General features: G+C 32.4%; 1 protein-coding gene across 3 annotated transcripts in view; it reads left to right on the top strand.

Moving 5' to 3' along the window:
• Nucleotides 1–16,121, top strand: part of Abca5 (ATP binding cassette subfamily A member 5) — a 76,851-nt gene that overhangs the window by 29,291 nt on the left and 31,439 nt on the right. For 2 of the 3 annotated variants that reach the window (XM_063258754.1, XM_063258756.1), the window contains exons 12-18: nucleotides 2,436–2,546; nucleotides 3,671–3,846; nucleotides 4,366–4,485; nucleotides 5,645–5,783; nucleotides 7,102–7,192; nucleotides 7,383–7,522; nucleotides 9,086–9,205. In XM_063258754.1, coding sequence (XP_063114824.1) covers nucleotides 2,436–2,546; nucleotides 3,671–3,846; nucleotides 4,366–4,485; nucleotides 5,645–5,783; nucleotides 7,102–7,192; nucleotides 7,383–7,522; nucleotides 9,086–9,205 — 897 coding nt within the window. The remainder of the gene's footprint in view (nucleotides 1–2,435; nucleotides 2,547–3,670; nucleotides 3,847–4,365; nucleotides 4,486–5,644; nucleotides 5,784–7,101; nucleotides 7,193–7,382; nucleotides 7,523–9,085; nucleotides 9,206–16,121) is intronic. The other variant, XM_063258755.1, reaches the window with a different exon arrangement.

The raw sequence follows: 16,121 nt of genomic DNA on the forward strand, positions 1-16,121 counted from the left end.
ATTGTAGCACCCTGCAGGAAGACATACAAATTATGGCTTTGTTGTGAACATGTTAAACTACCTACTTTGGGATTCTGGAAAGCCAAGACTCAGCATGTCTAGCTTTACCCCTCAAGTAACTTTTTAATTACAATATCAATTGTAGTGTTGATAGATTATATTGAACTCTTAGATGATTGAGAACAGGGAAGAACTGAATAATACAGACCTTTATTACATATTTGCTCATAATAAAGAAAGGCTTCATTATATATGTTTAAGCTCGGTTCCAAACTTTCATGGGTGGTGAAAAATGGCATGTAATTTGAAGCAGGATTTTAGTTTCTATCAGGGACAGAGTACTTCTGACTTACCCTTCTTTCTAGAGTTTAGTCTTTTAGTATCCTAATCAAAGACAGTAAGATATGTTCTTTAAGTGTTTGTAACAGGTATGTGACTTGAACTTTTGCTGTCCTGCTTAGCAACCTAAGTAAGTTTGTTGAAAGTGCACAATTATTCTCTGTTTTAAAGAAGATGAATTTCATTCCTTGGCATTGAAATGATTATAATATTAATATGTATTAACTGAAAAGATTATAACATTTTTTTCTATAAACCATTTGGGCTTCACTAATCTTTCTTTTGTATGAGTGCTCCTGAAAAACGTAGGTTTGGCTTTTGATCTATAGGGCATAAATGAGAAATATATGTTCAGAGGGTCTTGATTACCTTTAGAGCTGAGTTTTCAACAATTAGTCCCTAACATCAGTGACTCTAAAAAGATTTTCTCTGTAGATTAGTATGTAATAAAATGCTATCTTACAAAATAGCCTCCGACACTTACTTGGGATTCTGGGAAGCCAAGACTCAGCATATCTAGCTTTATCCTTTAAGTAATTTTTAATTACAAAATCAATTGTAGTATTAATAAATTATATTGAACGCTTAGATGACTGAGAACAGGGAAGAACTAAATAATACAGACCTTTATTACATATTTGCCCATTATAAAGAAAGGCTTACTTGAAGGTGAAACCCAGCATGTGATGGTTGATTTTATTAGGTGATTGTACAGGGAGAATTGACCAATTCATCTAAGAGTTAGACTAAAAAAAAAAAAAAAAAAAAAAAACAGAAGCTCATTCTAGAATGCCTGCTGCCACTTGTGGTTAATGTCTTGGACAGAAATGAGAATTAATTGAGACCTCAGATTATCTTTTTTATTCGAAGCCTAAGAATATCTAGGGGGAAAGCCTTCCAAATCATTACCTTTAGGGGATATCTTACCCTAAGAAAACCAATTTTCTTGCCTGAGTTACAAATTTCTAGTTATTAGGGCAAAGGGTATGGTGGGCCTTCTATATTCTATGCTCAGAATAACAGGTTGTAAACTTGTGTGTGTAGTATTGTCAGACTGGAGAAGTAACTGTTTAGGACTACATACTGGCATCTAGTTTGGAATCCTTCAGATAGAAATATTAAATCTTTTAAACATACTAGCTATATGTCAGTGCATAGCTCATGGGTATTTTTCTCCCTAATGTGGTATGTGCTATGGTAGCCCAGGATTTGTAATTTGTAGCATAATACTTATTGAGTGATTACTTTTTATTTATATAAAGATATATCAAAATAAATCTCATATTTGCCTAGATTATAGAATTCATCTGAAGTTTACCTGTAAATATAATTTTCTGTGAAGTAACTACTATAGCTTAAAAGGAAACTTCAAGAATGTATTGCATTTCAGATTAATGTAAGTGTGGGTGCACGTGTGTGTGTATGAGGTGTGTCATTTTCTGCTCCTCTATGGCAGTTGTATTCATTGTATAGTCTTGAGTTTCTCACTTCATCCTTATTTCCTATACTGTACTTTTAAGATACTATATATATTTTTGTTGCTGTTTCCCTTCCTTCTTTTGCTTTGGGTTGTGATAATTTTTCTTTCTTATTATTTTAACCATAGCCTAATGCTAATTATTTTCTGCTTCATCAGTTTAGATCTTTACCTCCTGTCTTCCTTCATTCATGCATCCATCCACTAAATGGCACCTTTCATTTATTTAGCCATTTCTGTATGGTGATTAATTTCTAGGTTTTTTAAAAAAAAATATGTGTTTACTTACGGCAGTGTATTTAGTGTGTCTTTTAAATACCTTTTAAGAGATAATTTTCCCCTGTTTTAATTCTCTTGGGAATTCTCAAAAACCATTGTATAGAAAACTCCCAAATAATTTTTTACCCTAATTTTTATTTTATGAGCAACTCAAAAAATTTATTTGTTTACTTTTCTTACTGTTTCTACCATTGACTATAACAAAGAAGCAATGAAATATGCTGGTAACTTTGAATATTATTGCAATTTACTGTCTGACTTGAAGACTGCTCAAGTCTTTAGAATTGTGTATAACTAAACAGCAATAATCACATTTGAATTTTCTTTATATCTGAAATAGATTTATCATTTGACATTTATGAGGGTCACATTACTGCATTACTTGGCCATAGTGGAACAGGAAAGAGTACATTGATGAATATTCTTTGTGGACTGTGCCCACCTTCTGATGGTGAGTTTTTTTAACCTAAAAAAAAATTCCTTTATTTTGTTTTATTAATGTTATTAACTGAGATAGTATAATATATCATGTCTATCTTTTAAGTGTATGCTGCATTATGTTTACAAGTGATTTAGGACAAATTTCTGTATCTGAAGGTGTTTCCTCTACAACACACATTTGGTTGTTTTACAATGGAAAATAAAATTGAGTCCATCATATTTAATAAAGTAACAAGGATCTAATTTTGTTGCTATTTTTATTAAGTAGTTATATATGTATCTTCATGTTCTTTATTTTCACGGAAAGATAAATCAGTAACTAATTTAAAATTAAATCAGATCTGAAGACTATTTCAGGTTTGGAAAATAAATATGCTTTTCTAAATATACAGCAATAATTCAAGAGACTGATAAATATCAATACTATCTCCTAAAGTAAAAATCTAGGAACATACCTCAAAGGTATAGTTTTGATCTGTGATTGTTTTATAGGTAAGTATTAGATAAGAAAGCCAAATATCTACAGTAATGAAAATGTGACAGTAAAATTTATATATTTTACTTTATAAACGGCTAACTTGTATTTAATCTGTATTTCAACCTTTTAAATGTAGTTTAACTTTTTAAATTAGTTTAGTTTTGTTCTTTATCCTTAATTGTGTTACTCTTAGATTTAATCATAATATCTAATGTTTAAAGATGCATGATTTTTATTACGGCTCTTTATCCAGTATCACATTGGTTAACAAACAGTTCTTCAGTAGGCTGTAGTAGTATTCAGTTTACAGAAGAAAAAAGCTGAAATTCAGAAACATTAAATAATTTGTTCAAGACTGCAAAGGTAGTATAAAACTATTCTTTGAACTTTCCACTAATTTGGAAATGAATGAAAATTATTACTGGAATGTGATTATAAAGGATATATCAATAGATATTTATGTTTAGTCTTAATTTGTTAATTACTTGTTCCTTCCACAGTGTATTATGGCCTGGGAGTGAAGGAAAATGAGATTGATATATAAATGTATCTTTATATATCTACTGGAACTACATAATTAATTATTAGGATACAAGACAGTCTGTGCATTTTAATCATTAATGTCTTTAATATAAATATATATACTTTACTTTTAGGGTTTGCATCTATATATGGACATAGAGTCTCAGAAATAGATGAAATGTTTGAAGCAAGAAAAATGATTGGTATTTGTCCACAGTTAGATATACACTTTGATGTTCTGACAGTAGAAGAAAATTTATCAATTTTGGCTTCAATCAAAGGAATACCAGCCAACAATATAATACAGGAAGTATGTTATTCATACAAAAGTCTTCATTCTGTTTCTTATAAATTAACAACCTTTTGTAATAACTAGTACAATAAAAAAATTTGAGAAATCTAAATATAAAACCTCTGCTAAGCCTGTAAACAAAATTATAATTGTAGATTTGGAGTAAATGTTTTAGCGTATAAAAATAGCCCTTGTTTTATCTAGAGGATACTTGCTTCCTGACATCTCCTCTGGCCACGCTTCCCTTCTCCTATTTTCTAGTTCTTATTAACATAGCGATTTTACCCTGTGCTATTATGTCTTTCTCACTACCCAAGAAAGCACAAAAGTAAGGCCTTTTTTTCAAAATTATACATGAATATTTATCAAAATTAATTTCCACAAAAAGAACATTTTAAGAAATATTAAAATTACTTATATATTTGCTCATTATATTTCTTAAAGTAATACTTCAAAAATTCAAATACTTAAGCCAATATTCATAATTATGCAAATGATGTGATTTTAAAAATAAGTATTTACTTTTTACTTTTACAGGTGCAGAAGGTTTTATTAGATTTAGACATGCAGGCTATCAAAGATAATCAAGCTAAAAAATTAAGTGGTGGTCAAAAAAGAAAACTTTCTTTAGGAATTGCTGTCCTTGGCAATCCAAAGGTAAATAAATACTAATTTTTTTTATGAAATCATTTTAGATTATCTTAGATAAAAAAGGCTGTGGAAAGATACATGATACATTATAGAGTTTAAATATATACAAAATTCTATATATCTTTATGGATAGATTGGAAAGATTTAACATCATTATGATACTGGGAACGTAAAGGGATGAACTTTAGTTATCTCTCTAGAGCGTGTGTGTGGTGTTTGAAAAGATCCGACTGGGTACAGTAGCATATGCCTGTAGTTCCATTATTGAGGCAGCTGAGGAATGAGGACTGGCTGAACTCAAAGTTCAAGAGCAGCTTGAAAATATGACAAGACCATGACTTGTGAAAAAATTTTTAAAAAGGCCCTGAAGAAAATGAGGCCAGTAAACAAAAAAACTTTTTAAGTTTTATGACTATAAAAGTATATTCTGCTATTTTCTATGGATTTTAAAAGTATATTTTAAGAATTCATAATAAAAGTTAAAATAGGAAAAATTAAGAAATAGTTCAGAGGCTGGAGGTTTAGCTCAGTGGCGTAAGCACCTGCCTGGCAAGCGTGAGGTTGTGAGTTCAATCCCCGGTACCACAAAAAAAAAAAAAAAAGAAAAAAAAGAAATAATTCAGTGTCTCCCTGGCCTATTCTTTGATTTTGCATGTTTTTGTTGTGCTTTTTTCTGTTCTTTAGAAACAGAAGCAGCTGATGCACTGCTTTGCGTAGTGCCAAAAAGCTCAGGTTATATGCCTGGAGCTTAGACCCTCACCAGTGCCTAACGTTCTGCTTTATCAGTCCTTTCTGCTACAGCTTAGGTGACTCTGCGTTCTGACTTTATGTTTATTAGTCTTCTGCTTCGTTCACACCACCTTTTTTTTTTCTTAATTAAAAATAGTCTTGAAGCAAATACTTTTTTGAAATTTATAACAGATAAATCACTAAAAAGCAATTGTTGATGTATACAAAGTTAAGATTGATAAACATTTACATATTTTTTATTTATGATTATTATGGTAATGTACAAAAACAAATGTTTTACAACTAAGGAAAATATTTAGTCATAATTATAAAAATATATGCAAACTCAAATATGAGTGGAAAATGATTCAATTTTTTTCACATTGAAAATAATTGATAGTGGAGGTTTTCAGTAGTTTGCATTCTTTTCACACAGATACTACTACTAGATGAACCAACAGCTGGAATGGACCCCTGTTCTCGTCATATTGTTTGGAATCTTTTAAAATATAGAAAAGCCAATCGGGTGACAGTGTTTAGTACTCATTTCATGGATGAAGCTGACATTCTTGCTGGTGAGAGTTTTGCTTTATTTTTAAAGGATAAGCATATGGTCGTGGACCAAAAAGAAGATGAATATAGAAGTGTTTGATCTTGAGAATTGAATAGAGAAATGGTTATCTAATAGTGTAGCTCCACCTACTTTTTTAAAATAAAAGTTACATATTTGTGTTTTGGGTGTTCCTCAGACCATGCCACTTTTAGCAGTTTTGTAGGAGAGCCCATAGGATTTAGCTTCATACTCACAATTATAAAATATTGTAGCTAAAGGATATAAATCAGAATTGTCAAGGGATAAGTTATGTGGAAGAAACCAGACATAAACGTTACAGAGTTTCTTCCATTGTAATCACACAGAATGAACTTAATTTCTCGAGGACTGATTTGTAACTACATGTGTGAAATATTGTCAACCAAGAAAGGTTGTTAGAGACTTAGTGTTCAAAGTTCTTATTGGGTGCTGGTTTATAGGTACCATCTGCCTTACACTTGCCAAAATATTAGACTGTTAGAAGGAAGGCAGGGTTTCAGCACAAACTACATTGTTTGCACAGTTTAGTCATAATGAGCCATACTTACTTGTTTTGAGAATAATGAGAATCTTCCCAAAATCTGTGTTCCCTGATGACAGCTAAGGAAGGGCCAGCCTGCAAGCAGGCCATTCTAAGGATAGCATTCTCAGCCTTGCTATGCTATCTGCTTTCTATTGAGCTTTATGCAGTATAGGTTTAGGTAACACGTGAGTTCAAGTATCTATGACAGGATTCAGGAGTTTGAAATTATGTAGCAGCTTCTTTCAGTTCATAATATAATCTAATGGATTTGGTAAGTCAATCATTTTCAGCATTATCTTTGTTTTTAAAAAAAAATGTTTTGTGTTATTTCTGTTGCTTCTTTTGTTTATCTGTTTATAGAGGAAACCTGTTAACGCCCCACCATTAGTAAACCTTTTAGGATGAGTCTAAGCTGTTTGTAGTAGTGTAAAGAAAGTGTTCTTTAGAATCAGATTGCATGATTATGGTTTCTGGCTTTGTTATATAATAGCTATGTGAAACACATAAGAAATGTATTTTTGGGCTGGGAATTTAGCTTAGCAGCATAAGTAAGTGCCTGCCTGGCAAGCATGAGATCATGAGTTCCATCCCCGTACCAAGGGGGGGAAAAAGTTGCATTTTCTTATTGCCTCAGTGTTTTTATCTGAAAAATTGGTACATAAATTAATGGTAATCTAATATTTATAAGATAGTTGTTTATCTCTCCTCTAATAATCTATAAAATATAATTGCCAGTTATCAGTGCTGTTATTAGAAATTGAAATGTAAATCTCTGCAGATAGGAAAGCTGTCATATCACAAGGAATGCTGAAATGTGTTGGTTCATCAATTTTCCTCAAAAGTAAATGGGGAATTGGCTACCGTCTGAGGTACTGTTCATTCTTTGACTTCATTCATTGTATGTATTCTTAGTCAACTGCTGTTTTTAGCTTTTTCCATTTAGCTTTTTCCATAGTGTGCCTTAGCCATCTTTTGTGATGCTGAATTTAAAGCATTCAGATTTTATTTTTCATTTTTCATTTACTAATCATAAACATTAAGATTTTTGGTTTTCTCTAGCATGTACATAGACAGATACTGTGCTACAGAATCTCTTTCTTCACTGGTTAGACAACATATACCTGGAGCTACTTTATTACAACAGGATGACCAACAGCTTGTTTATAGTTTACCTTTCAAAGACATGGACAAATTTGCAGGTACTACTTTCATAATTTTGGTTGTTGAACAGAGATTTTATGTTGGAAATAGATGTTTGATTTTCTTTTTTATTAATTTCTCTGTGTAATGTTTCTATATTACCAGGTGGCCACAGTTAGTATTCTATATCTGCTTTATTTTTGTTTTTGAAAACCTGAATTGACTACATACTAATGCTTATATAATTTTACAGAATGCAAGAAATCAGCATTGACTTAAATACATAATATTAGGAAAATGTAAAAATAATTGTGTTTTCAAAAAAACTTGCTATATTTGCTTGTAGGCTTCCTGAGAATATATTGTTAATCCTTTATGTTTTTGAGTTATTTTCTAATATCATGATTCTATAATGAAGTAGGTTATTTCAGCTAAGAATTATCATTAATTACTTAAATTAGATCATTAGTTTTCAGCTTCATATTGAGCAATTCAACCTAAGTCCCTCCTTCCTCTGTTTAGAAGACATTTTGCAGCAAATAGGATATTAAGAATGGAGGTATGTTATGCGGCAATCTCATAGCATTTTATTTCATAATTAGAAATATATTTTCTGTAGTAGTTTAGTTGCTTTATTCAAAAAGAAATGAAGTCACTAATTTTATTGATCAGTTTTCCCCTTGCTAAGATACAGTACTTGATACCTATAATCTAAGGGAGAGAGAGGTTTATATAGCTCCTGATTTCAGATCATTCAGTCTATAGTTGGCTGGCACCAAGGCAGTGAACGTCTTGGCAGAAGCAAAGCTGCTTGGTTCATGGGGGCCAAGAAGCAGAGAGGGAAACAGCACCAGAGAAAACGAAGAAGGGACCACTGGCCAGATATAGACCACAAGGTCATTTTTCCATGACCGGTCATTTTTCCATGACCACCCATTTTCCATGACCAGAAGTGTGCTTTACTAATCCCCTTGATCAGTTACAGTGAACCTTTTAGAGCTTTCAGCGATAACAAACTGCTCATTGTGGCATATATGCCAGAGATTTGCCACCACTGCCCCAGGTGTTTCTTTGTCTATTCAAGTTGATAGTCACTATACTATCAATAGTCATACTAATTAATTGGATTGATGTATGTTGCCAAGTTAATGTACATTGTCTGTGTTCCTGTCTATTTATAGCTACCTGTTCTTTAGTATTATATATATACAGTGCTTATTTTATGCCAGATGCAAATTTTGTTAACATATAATAATTTTACTTATTATATTATTATATAATAATTTTACTTTGTCTTAAAAGGATAAATTCTTAAATGATTTCTCTGTTTTCAGTATATATTGCTTCAAATTTCAATACAGTAACAGTTTCAGTTTTAATTTCAAGTGTTATAAAGCATTTTATTTTACAATATGATAAATATCTAATGGCTATAGTCTCATAAAGATACTTTCCTTGGGATCCTTGACAGTTTAGAATGTGGGTGTCCTGAGTCCCAAAAGTTTGAGAAATACTATGCTAGCTTAATAATTTAATTATATTCTATTTTTAAATATTTTAGAACAATTTAGGATTATATGCTTATGTATACACCATACTTTCATTATTCTTTTTCTTTTCAGGTTTATTTTCTGCTCTAGACATGCATTCAGATTTAGGTGTTATTTCGTATGGTGTCTCCATGACAACTCTAGAAGATGTATTTTTAAAGCTAGAAGTTGAAGCAGAAATTGACCAAGCAGGTAAAAACAGGATTAACAAAACATTTTAGGCAGTGAACCAGACAGATCATTAAAAAGATAAATAATTATTTAAGCATATGAAGTGTGTAGGGAAGGAAATGCAGAAATAAACAAGTAAAAAAGTTACTGAGATATTTATGAAAGAGACTAGGAAGGAAATAGTTAGATGTTCTTGAAAAGCCATGAATTTGGCTTATATTGTCAGGGATGACTTTGTTGAGAAGATATTTTCAGAGACCAGGGTGACAAGAAAAATCCTGGGATGCATACTTGTAAGACAAAACTTCTAATGAAGAAAACCATTTTTACAGAAGGAATTAAGGAATCAGTTGGATGTCTTCGAGAGAAATGGCCACTATGGGTAGAGTCATAGAAAAGTTAGTAAGCAGTAAAGACAGAGAGTATACAAAGAACCATATCATGTTTTGCTTTTGAATACCTGGAAAAAATTTTTGTTTTCTTGGTGCAGTGTGAAACTATCAGAGACTTGCAAAGGAAAGGAATAGTATGATTTTACTTATAGTTTTAAAAAATGCCTTCCAATTGTTGAATGATTAGTATATTTTAAAGGAAACATAGGAGGAGGAAGACCAGTTAGTAATCTATTAGCATTAAGTTTAGCTTGAACTAGGGTAGTAATAAAATAGGAAGAGAACAAATTTGGTTATATTGGTTATAGTGATGAGATACTGAGTTCAGGAAGGGGAGTAATGAAGTATTTGATTTGGGGACTAGGAAAAGGATTGCCCTGTCTTAAGAATGTGGGAGGAAAGAGTTTGTGGAAGAAAAGAATTCAAGTGTGAGTTTTGGCTGTATTGAGATGTAGTCTGGCCTTTATAGGTAAATGGAATAAAATGAAGATATGAGGGCTAAAGATACATATTTTGAAGTTAAGAATAAATGATGTCATGGAATTGGATGAAATCATTTAGATAGAAATAATAGGTAAGATTAAAGGGGCAAGCCCCGGGGCAGAGCAGTAGGGAAACCAGGAGGGCTGCTTGTGAAGAAACAATTGCTGTTTTATGTTCTTTTCATGAAATAATAGATACACAAAGCTTAAGGGAAAATGGTGTTTTGGAAAGGAAGAAATATGTTATTTGTCATGTATTGTGAAGAATAAGATGAATGCAGAAAATATACTTTCTGGCCCAGAAGGCATTGAGATGTTTGATAGTTTGAAAGATAGTGGTGATCTTGACAAAAGCAGTTTCAGTGATGCAGTAAGGAGGAAAGCTAGAGCTCTATAGTTTCGAAAGTGAGTTAAGGATTGCAGGTTAACAAAATGGTTGGTGAGGAGTGTGAACAAAACTAAAAAGTTAGGTCGTGTCATTAAAACAGTTGAGATGGTTCACATGTACATTTTGCATGTATGCCAAGTATCTGATGTTGAAAATCATTGTGAGATCAACTGTCAAGAATAAAGTCATGAATATGACAGGAGATAAATTTCTAACAAAATCAATCCAAAACTATAAAAATTTATCACTGGAGTTGTATTGTTCTTGGTTTGAATACTCACATTATAAAAGATTGGAAATGTTTTATGGAAATAATTTGTGTTTCTAGATGTGAAGTTATTCCTGTGGTCATATACTTATGATATCAGATATTTCCTTTCAATTGTATGTAGTTGCATGTATTTTTAAATTTTTTTCTTTTTAATGAATATGTAATTTTTTTATATTTTTGGTGGAAACAATGTATTTTGGGGTCTTATTTTTATGTTTGGATCAAAGAAGACTGATTTGAAATGTTATTGTATGCAATTTTCTAGATCTTTTTTTATTTAAAGAAAGAAGTGACAATTTAAAAAATAGAAAAATGCAAAAATATAGGATACAGAATTGAAAAAAAATTAATCATAAAAACGCTAGTTGATTTATACATATTGTCATATTAACAGTAGTTGTTAAAGTACAAAATCAAAGCATAAGAAGTGGCTAGGCACTCAAACATTGACAGTGCAATCTCTTCTGTTCAGTGATCTAATAGAAATTGAGTACTATGGGCATCTATCTTAGCAGTGTACATAATCAGTATATCCTTTAGAGCACTTTCCTTCCCTTTCACTTTTACAATATCTATTATACTTTTTGGATCCCATTATTCTGTTAGTTCTTATTATTTTTTTTACTAGAGAGACAATGTGATATTTACTAAGGTGAGTTTTGTTTATGTCACTAATGAGGATATTCTCAAGTTGCCTCCATTTACCTATAAAGGCCTCAAAATCATCTTTGTATAGCTGAATAGTATTCCATTGTATAAAAATACCCCATTTTTTTCATGCACTCTGCTGTTAATGGGCATTTTAGTTGTTTCCAAGATTTAGCTATCATAAATTGTGCTGCTATGAACATGGGTGCACATATATCACTGGGACATGATCTTTTCAGTTTTTCTGGGAAAATTCCCAGGAGGGGAATAGCTGGATTGAATAGAACTTCCAAGCCAAGTTTTTTTAAGAATCTCCATATTGATTTCTACAGTGCAGTCTGCGCTCCTACCAACAGTGAAGCAGTGTTCCTTTTTCCCTGCAGCCTCGCCAGCATTTGTTATCAGTTGTTTTCTTGATGGCAGCCATTCTTTCTGGGGTGAGATGAAATCTCAGTGCTGTTTGAATTTCCATTTCTGGAATGACCGGTGACGGTGAACATTCCATCATGCATTTATTTGCCATCTGTATGTATATCTTCATCTGAGAACCGTGTGTTCAACTCCAATGCCCATTTTTGGAGAGGGTCTTTAAATTGGGGGGGGGGGCTGATGTTTTTCAGTTCTTTATATGTTCTGGATATGTCCTTTGTCTGAGGGATTGTTGGCTAATAGTCTTTCTCATTCTGTGAGTTTTCATTTTCATTCTGTGAGTTTTCTTTTCATTTTGTTGGTGATTTCTTTTGAAGTCCAAAAACTTTTTGGTAATATGAGATCCCAGTTGTCGATTCTTTTAAGTATTTCCCGTGTGGTTTGCATTTTATTCATGAATTCTCTCCCTATTCCTATGTGTCCAAGCTTTTTACCTACCTTGTCCTCTAGTAAATTTAGTGTTTCTGTTTTAATATTTAGATTCTTGATCCATTTTGACTTTAGTGTATAGTGATAGGCATGAATCTATTTTTAGTGCTCGGCATGTGGAAAGCCAATTTTTCTAACACCTTTTGGAAAGAGGCTACTTTTTTTTCAGTGAATTTGTTTAGCCCTTTTGTCACATATAAGGTGGCTGAGTGTCTTTGTAGTTGTGTTTGCATCTTCTAATCTATTCCATTGATCCTCAGTCTATTTCTTTGCCACTACCATGCAGACTTTATCACTGTGGCTTTATAATATAATTTCAAGTCAGGAATTGAGATGTCTCCTGTCTTGCCTATGTTGCCCAGAATCACTTTTGCTATTTTAGGTTTCTTCTGTTTCCAGATGAATTTTAGAAATGTTTTCTCTAGATCTGTAAGGTATGTTAATGGTATTTTAATAGGAATTTCAATGAATCTGTGTAACAGTTTTGGGAGTATAGCCATTTTTACAATGTTGGTTCTTCTAACCAAGAGCAAGGAATATCCTTCCATTTTCTAATATCCTCTTCAATGTCCATTTTTAGAGTAGTATAATTTTCGGCATATAGGTCTTTTACATTCTTGATTAGGTTGATTCCTAGGTATTTCATTTTTTTTAGATGCTATTGTAGAAGGCAATTCCATAATTTCTCTCATGGAGTTTTTTGTTGTTGTACAGAAATGCTATTGATTATTGAGTGTTGACTTTGTATCATATACCAGCTATGCTGCTGAATTTGTTTATTACCTCTAGCAGTCTGTTAATGGAGTTTTTGGGGTCTTCTATGTAGTGTCATGTCATCTGCAAATAATGATAATTTTACTTCTTCATTTCCTATTTTTATTTCTTTTGTTTCTCCCTCTTGTCTCATTGCTCTGGCTAATATTTCCAGAACTGTATTGAATACGAGTGGTGATAGTGGACATCCTTATCTTGCTCCTGATTTTAGAGATAAGGCTTTCAGTTTTTCTCCATTTAGTACAATGTTGGCTGTTGATTTGTAATAGATGGCCTTTATGGATTGAGGTACATGCCGTGTGTTCTGAGTTTCTGTAGGGTTTTTATCATGAAAAGGTGTTGGATTTTATTAAAAGCTTTTTCTGCGTCTATTGAGATGATCATATGATTTTTATTTTTGGCTGTGTTGAATTACATTTATTGATTTGCATATGTTGAACCATCCCTGCATTCCTGGAATAAATCCCACTTGGTCGTGATGTATAATCTTCTTGATAATTTGTTGCATTCTGATTGCCAGTATTTTATTGAGAATCTTTGCATCAGTGTTTGGTAGTGAGATTGTTCTATAGCTCTCCTTTTTGGTTGGGTCTTTAGGGAGAACTGCCTCTCTTTCAGTTTCATTGAAGAGTTAAAGGAGTATTGGCGTGAAATCTTCTCTAAATTTTCTTATAGAATTCAGCTGTGAATTTATGATGACCTGGACTTTTCTTTGTTGGTAAGTTTTTAATCACATTTTCACTTTCAGTAGCTGATATTGGGTTATTCAAAACTGCTATATCTTCTTGATTGAGGTTGGGTAGTTCATATGTTCATAGAAATCTGTCCATTTCCTCTGTGTTTTCTACTCTATGTGAGTAGAGATTTTCAAAGTAGGTGTTCATGATCTTTTGAATTTCCATGGAATTTGTAGTGATTTCCTTCTTTTCAGTCCTTATTACGTGGATTTGAGTTTTTTCTTTTTCTTGATAATGTTGACCAGGGGTTTATCAATTTTATTTATTCTCTCGAAAAAACAGCTCTTTCATCCATTAGTTCTTTGTATTTTTTTTTTTTTTTAAGTTTCAGCTGCATTAATTTCTGCTCTAATCTTTACCGTTTCCTCTCTTTTATGAGCTCTGGGTTTGACTTGCTCTTCCTTTTCTAGAAGCTTGAGATGTAGCATTAGGTTATTGATTTGTGTTCGTTCCATTTTCTTTATATGGCTATTTATTGCTATATATTTCCCTCTTAGGTCACTTTCATTGCGTCCCATAGGTTATGCACTGAATATGTATGTTGTATCTGCATTTTCATTGTATTGTAGGTATTGTTTTATTTCTTCTTTAATTTCATTTGTAACTCACTGGTTATTCAGGAGGTTGTTATTTAATTTCCATGTATTTATGCAGGTTTTGCAGGTTTTTTTGCTATTGATTTCCAATTTTAGTGTGCTATGATTAGATATTATGCATGGGATAATTTCAATACCTTTGCATTTAGTTAAGAATGCTTTATGAGTTAATATGTGGTCTATTTTGTAGAATGTTCCATGTGTAGCTGAGAAGAATATATATTCTAATGTGGTTGGGTGGAACATTCTGTAACCATCTGCTAAGTCCATTCACTCACAGGTATGATTCAGTTCTGTTACTTTGTTTGCAGACTTTTTGTCTAGTTGATCTATCTCTTTGTGACAGTGGGATGTTAAGGTCTCCTATTACATTTGGGTTGTGTATTTGGTTTTTCATATCCACTAGTATTTGTCTTATATAGTTGGGTACTCCTGTATTTGGTGCATGTATATTTATAATTGTTAATTCTTCCTCTTATAGTTTTCCACTTACAAGTATGTAGTGGCCTTCTTTAATCCTTTTTAGGTTTGAAGGGCCCTTTGTCTGCAAACAGAATTGCTACCCCTGCTTTTTTCTGGATTCTTGTTGTATGGAATACTGTTTTCCATCCTTTGACTTTTAACCTATGAGTTTCTTTTTGTGTTAGATTTGTTCCTTGTGTGCAGCATGTTGTAGGATCCTGTTTCTTGATCCATTCTCTCAATCTGTTTCTTTTGATAGGTGATTTAAGGTCATTTACATTTATGGATAACACTGATATGTCCTGACTTGACTTTGCCATGTTGTGTTCCTATTGTGGGTTTCCTGCTTTTCTCCTTTATTTTCTTGTCCTGCCTGGTAGTTTCTTTCTGTTGTTTTTCTGGGGATTGTGGTCATTTTTATCTCTATCTAGCATGTCTTTCAGTATTCTTTCTAGGGTTGGTTTGGTGGACATGAATTGCTTTAGTTGTTTTTTGTCATGGAAGTATCTTGTTTCTCCATTAAATTTGAAAGACAGTTTTTCTGGGTACATCAGTCTGGGTTGAAAGTTGTTTTCTTTTAGGGGTTGAAATACTTCACTCCAAGCTTGTCTTCTTAACTTGAAGGATTGTGCTGAACAGTCTGCCGTGATTCTGGTAGGCTTTCCTTGATAGGTGAGCTGTGTCTTTTCTATAACAGCTTTTAGTATTCTGTTTTTATGCTCTATGTCTGGGAACTTAATTATTATATGTCTGGGTGTAGATTGACTCTTTGGCATTCTGTATGCCTCACTTATTTGTATATTAAATGTTTTCCCTATGTGTGGGAAATTTTCTGCTATTTCTTCTGTGAATAGTTTAGCTATGTCATTTGCATTGACTCCTTCCTCTTCACTGATGCCTATTAGTCTTACATTGTTTCTCTTGGCATTGTCTTGAAACTGCTGGATTGTCATTTCATGCTACTTTGTTGTTTTTATAAGTTCTACCCTTTCATGATCGCTATCTAGGATCCTGTCCAGAAGGTCTGAAATTCTATCCTTAGCTTCATTTAAACAGTTTTGCCAGCTTTCAGTAGTTTTTTGTTTCTTGGCTATCTCTTTGAATTTGTTTCATGGATTCTGCTTGTTTTCTGCATTGTTCACTCAAAGTTTCAATCAATTTCCCATGCTCCTATATTTATTTTTATCTTTTTCTTTTTTAGCTATGTTGAGCAACTTATTTACTAAGGTTGTTATTTCTGTCTTTACATAAGACATTATTTCTAATTTGATTATCTCTATAGCCTCATGGATTTGTTTCTTTACTTCATTTGCTATCTTTTCAGAGATT

This window comes from Cavia porcellus, unplaced genomic scaffold (assembly GCF_034190915.1).
Source record: "Cavia porcellus strain 051 isolate PalLab524CR breed Dunkin Hartley unplaced genomic scaffold, mCavPor4.1 scaffold_12, whole genome shotgun sequence".
NCBI classification, from domain to species: Eukaryota; Metazoa; Chordata; class Mammalia; order Rodentia; family Caviidae; genus Cavia; species Cavia porcellus.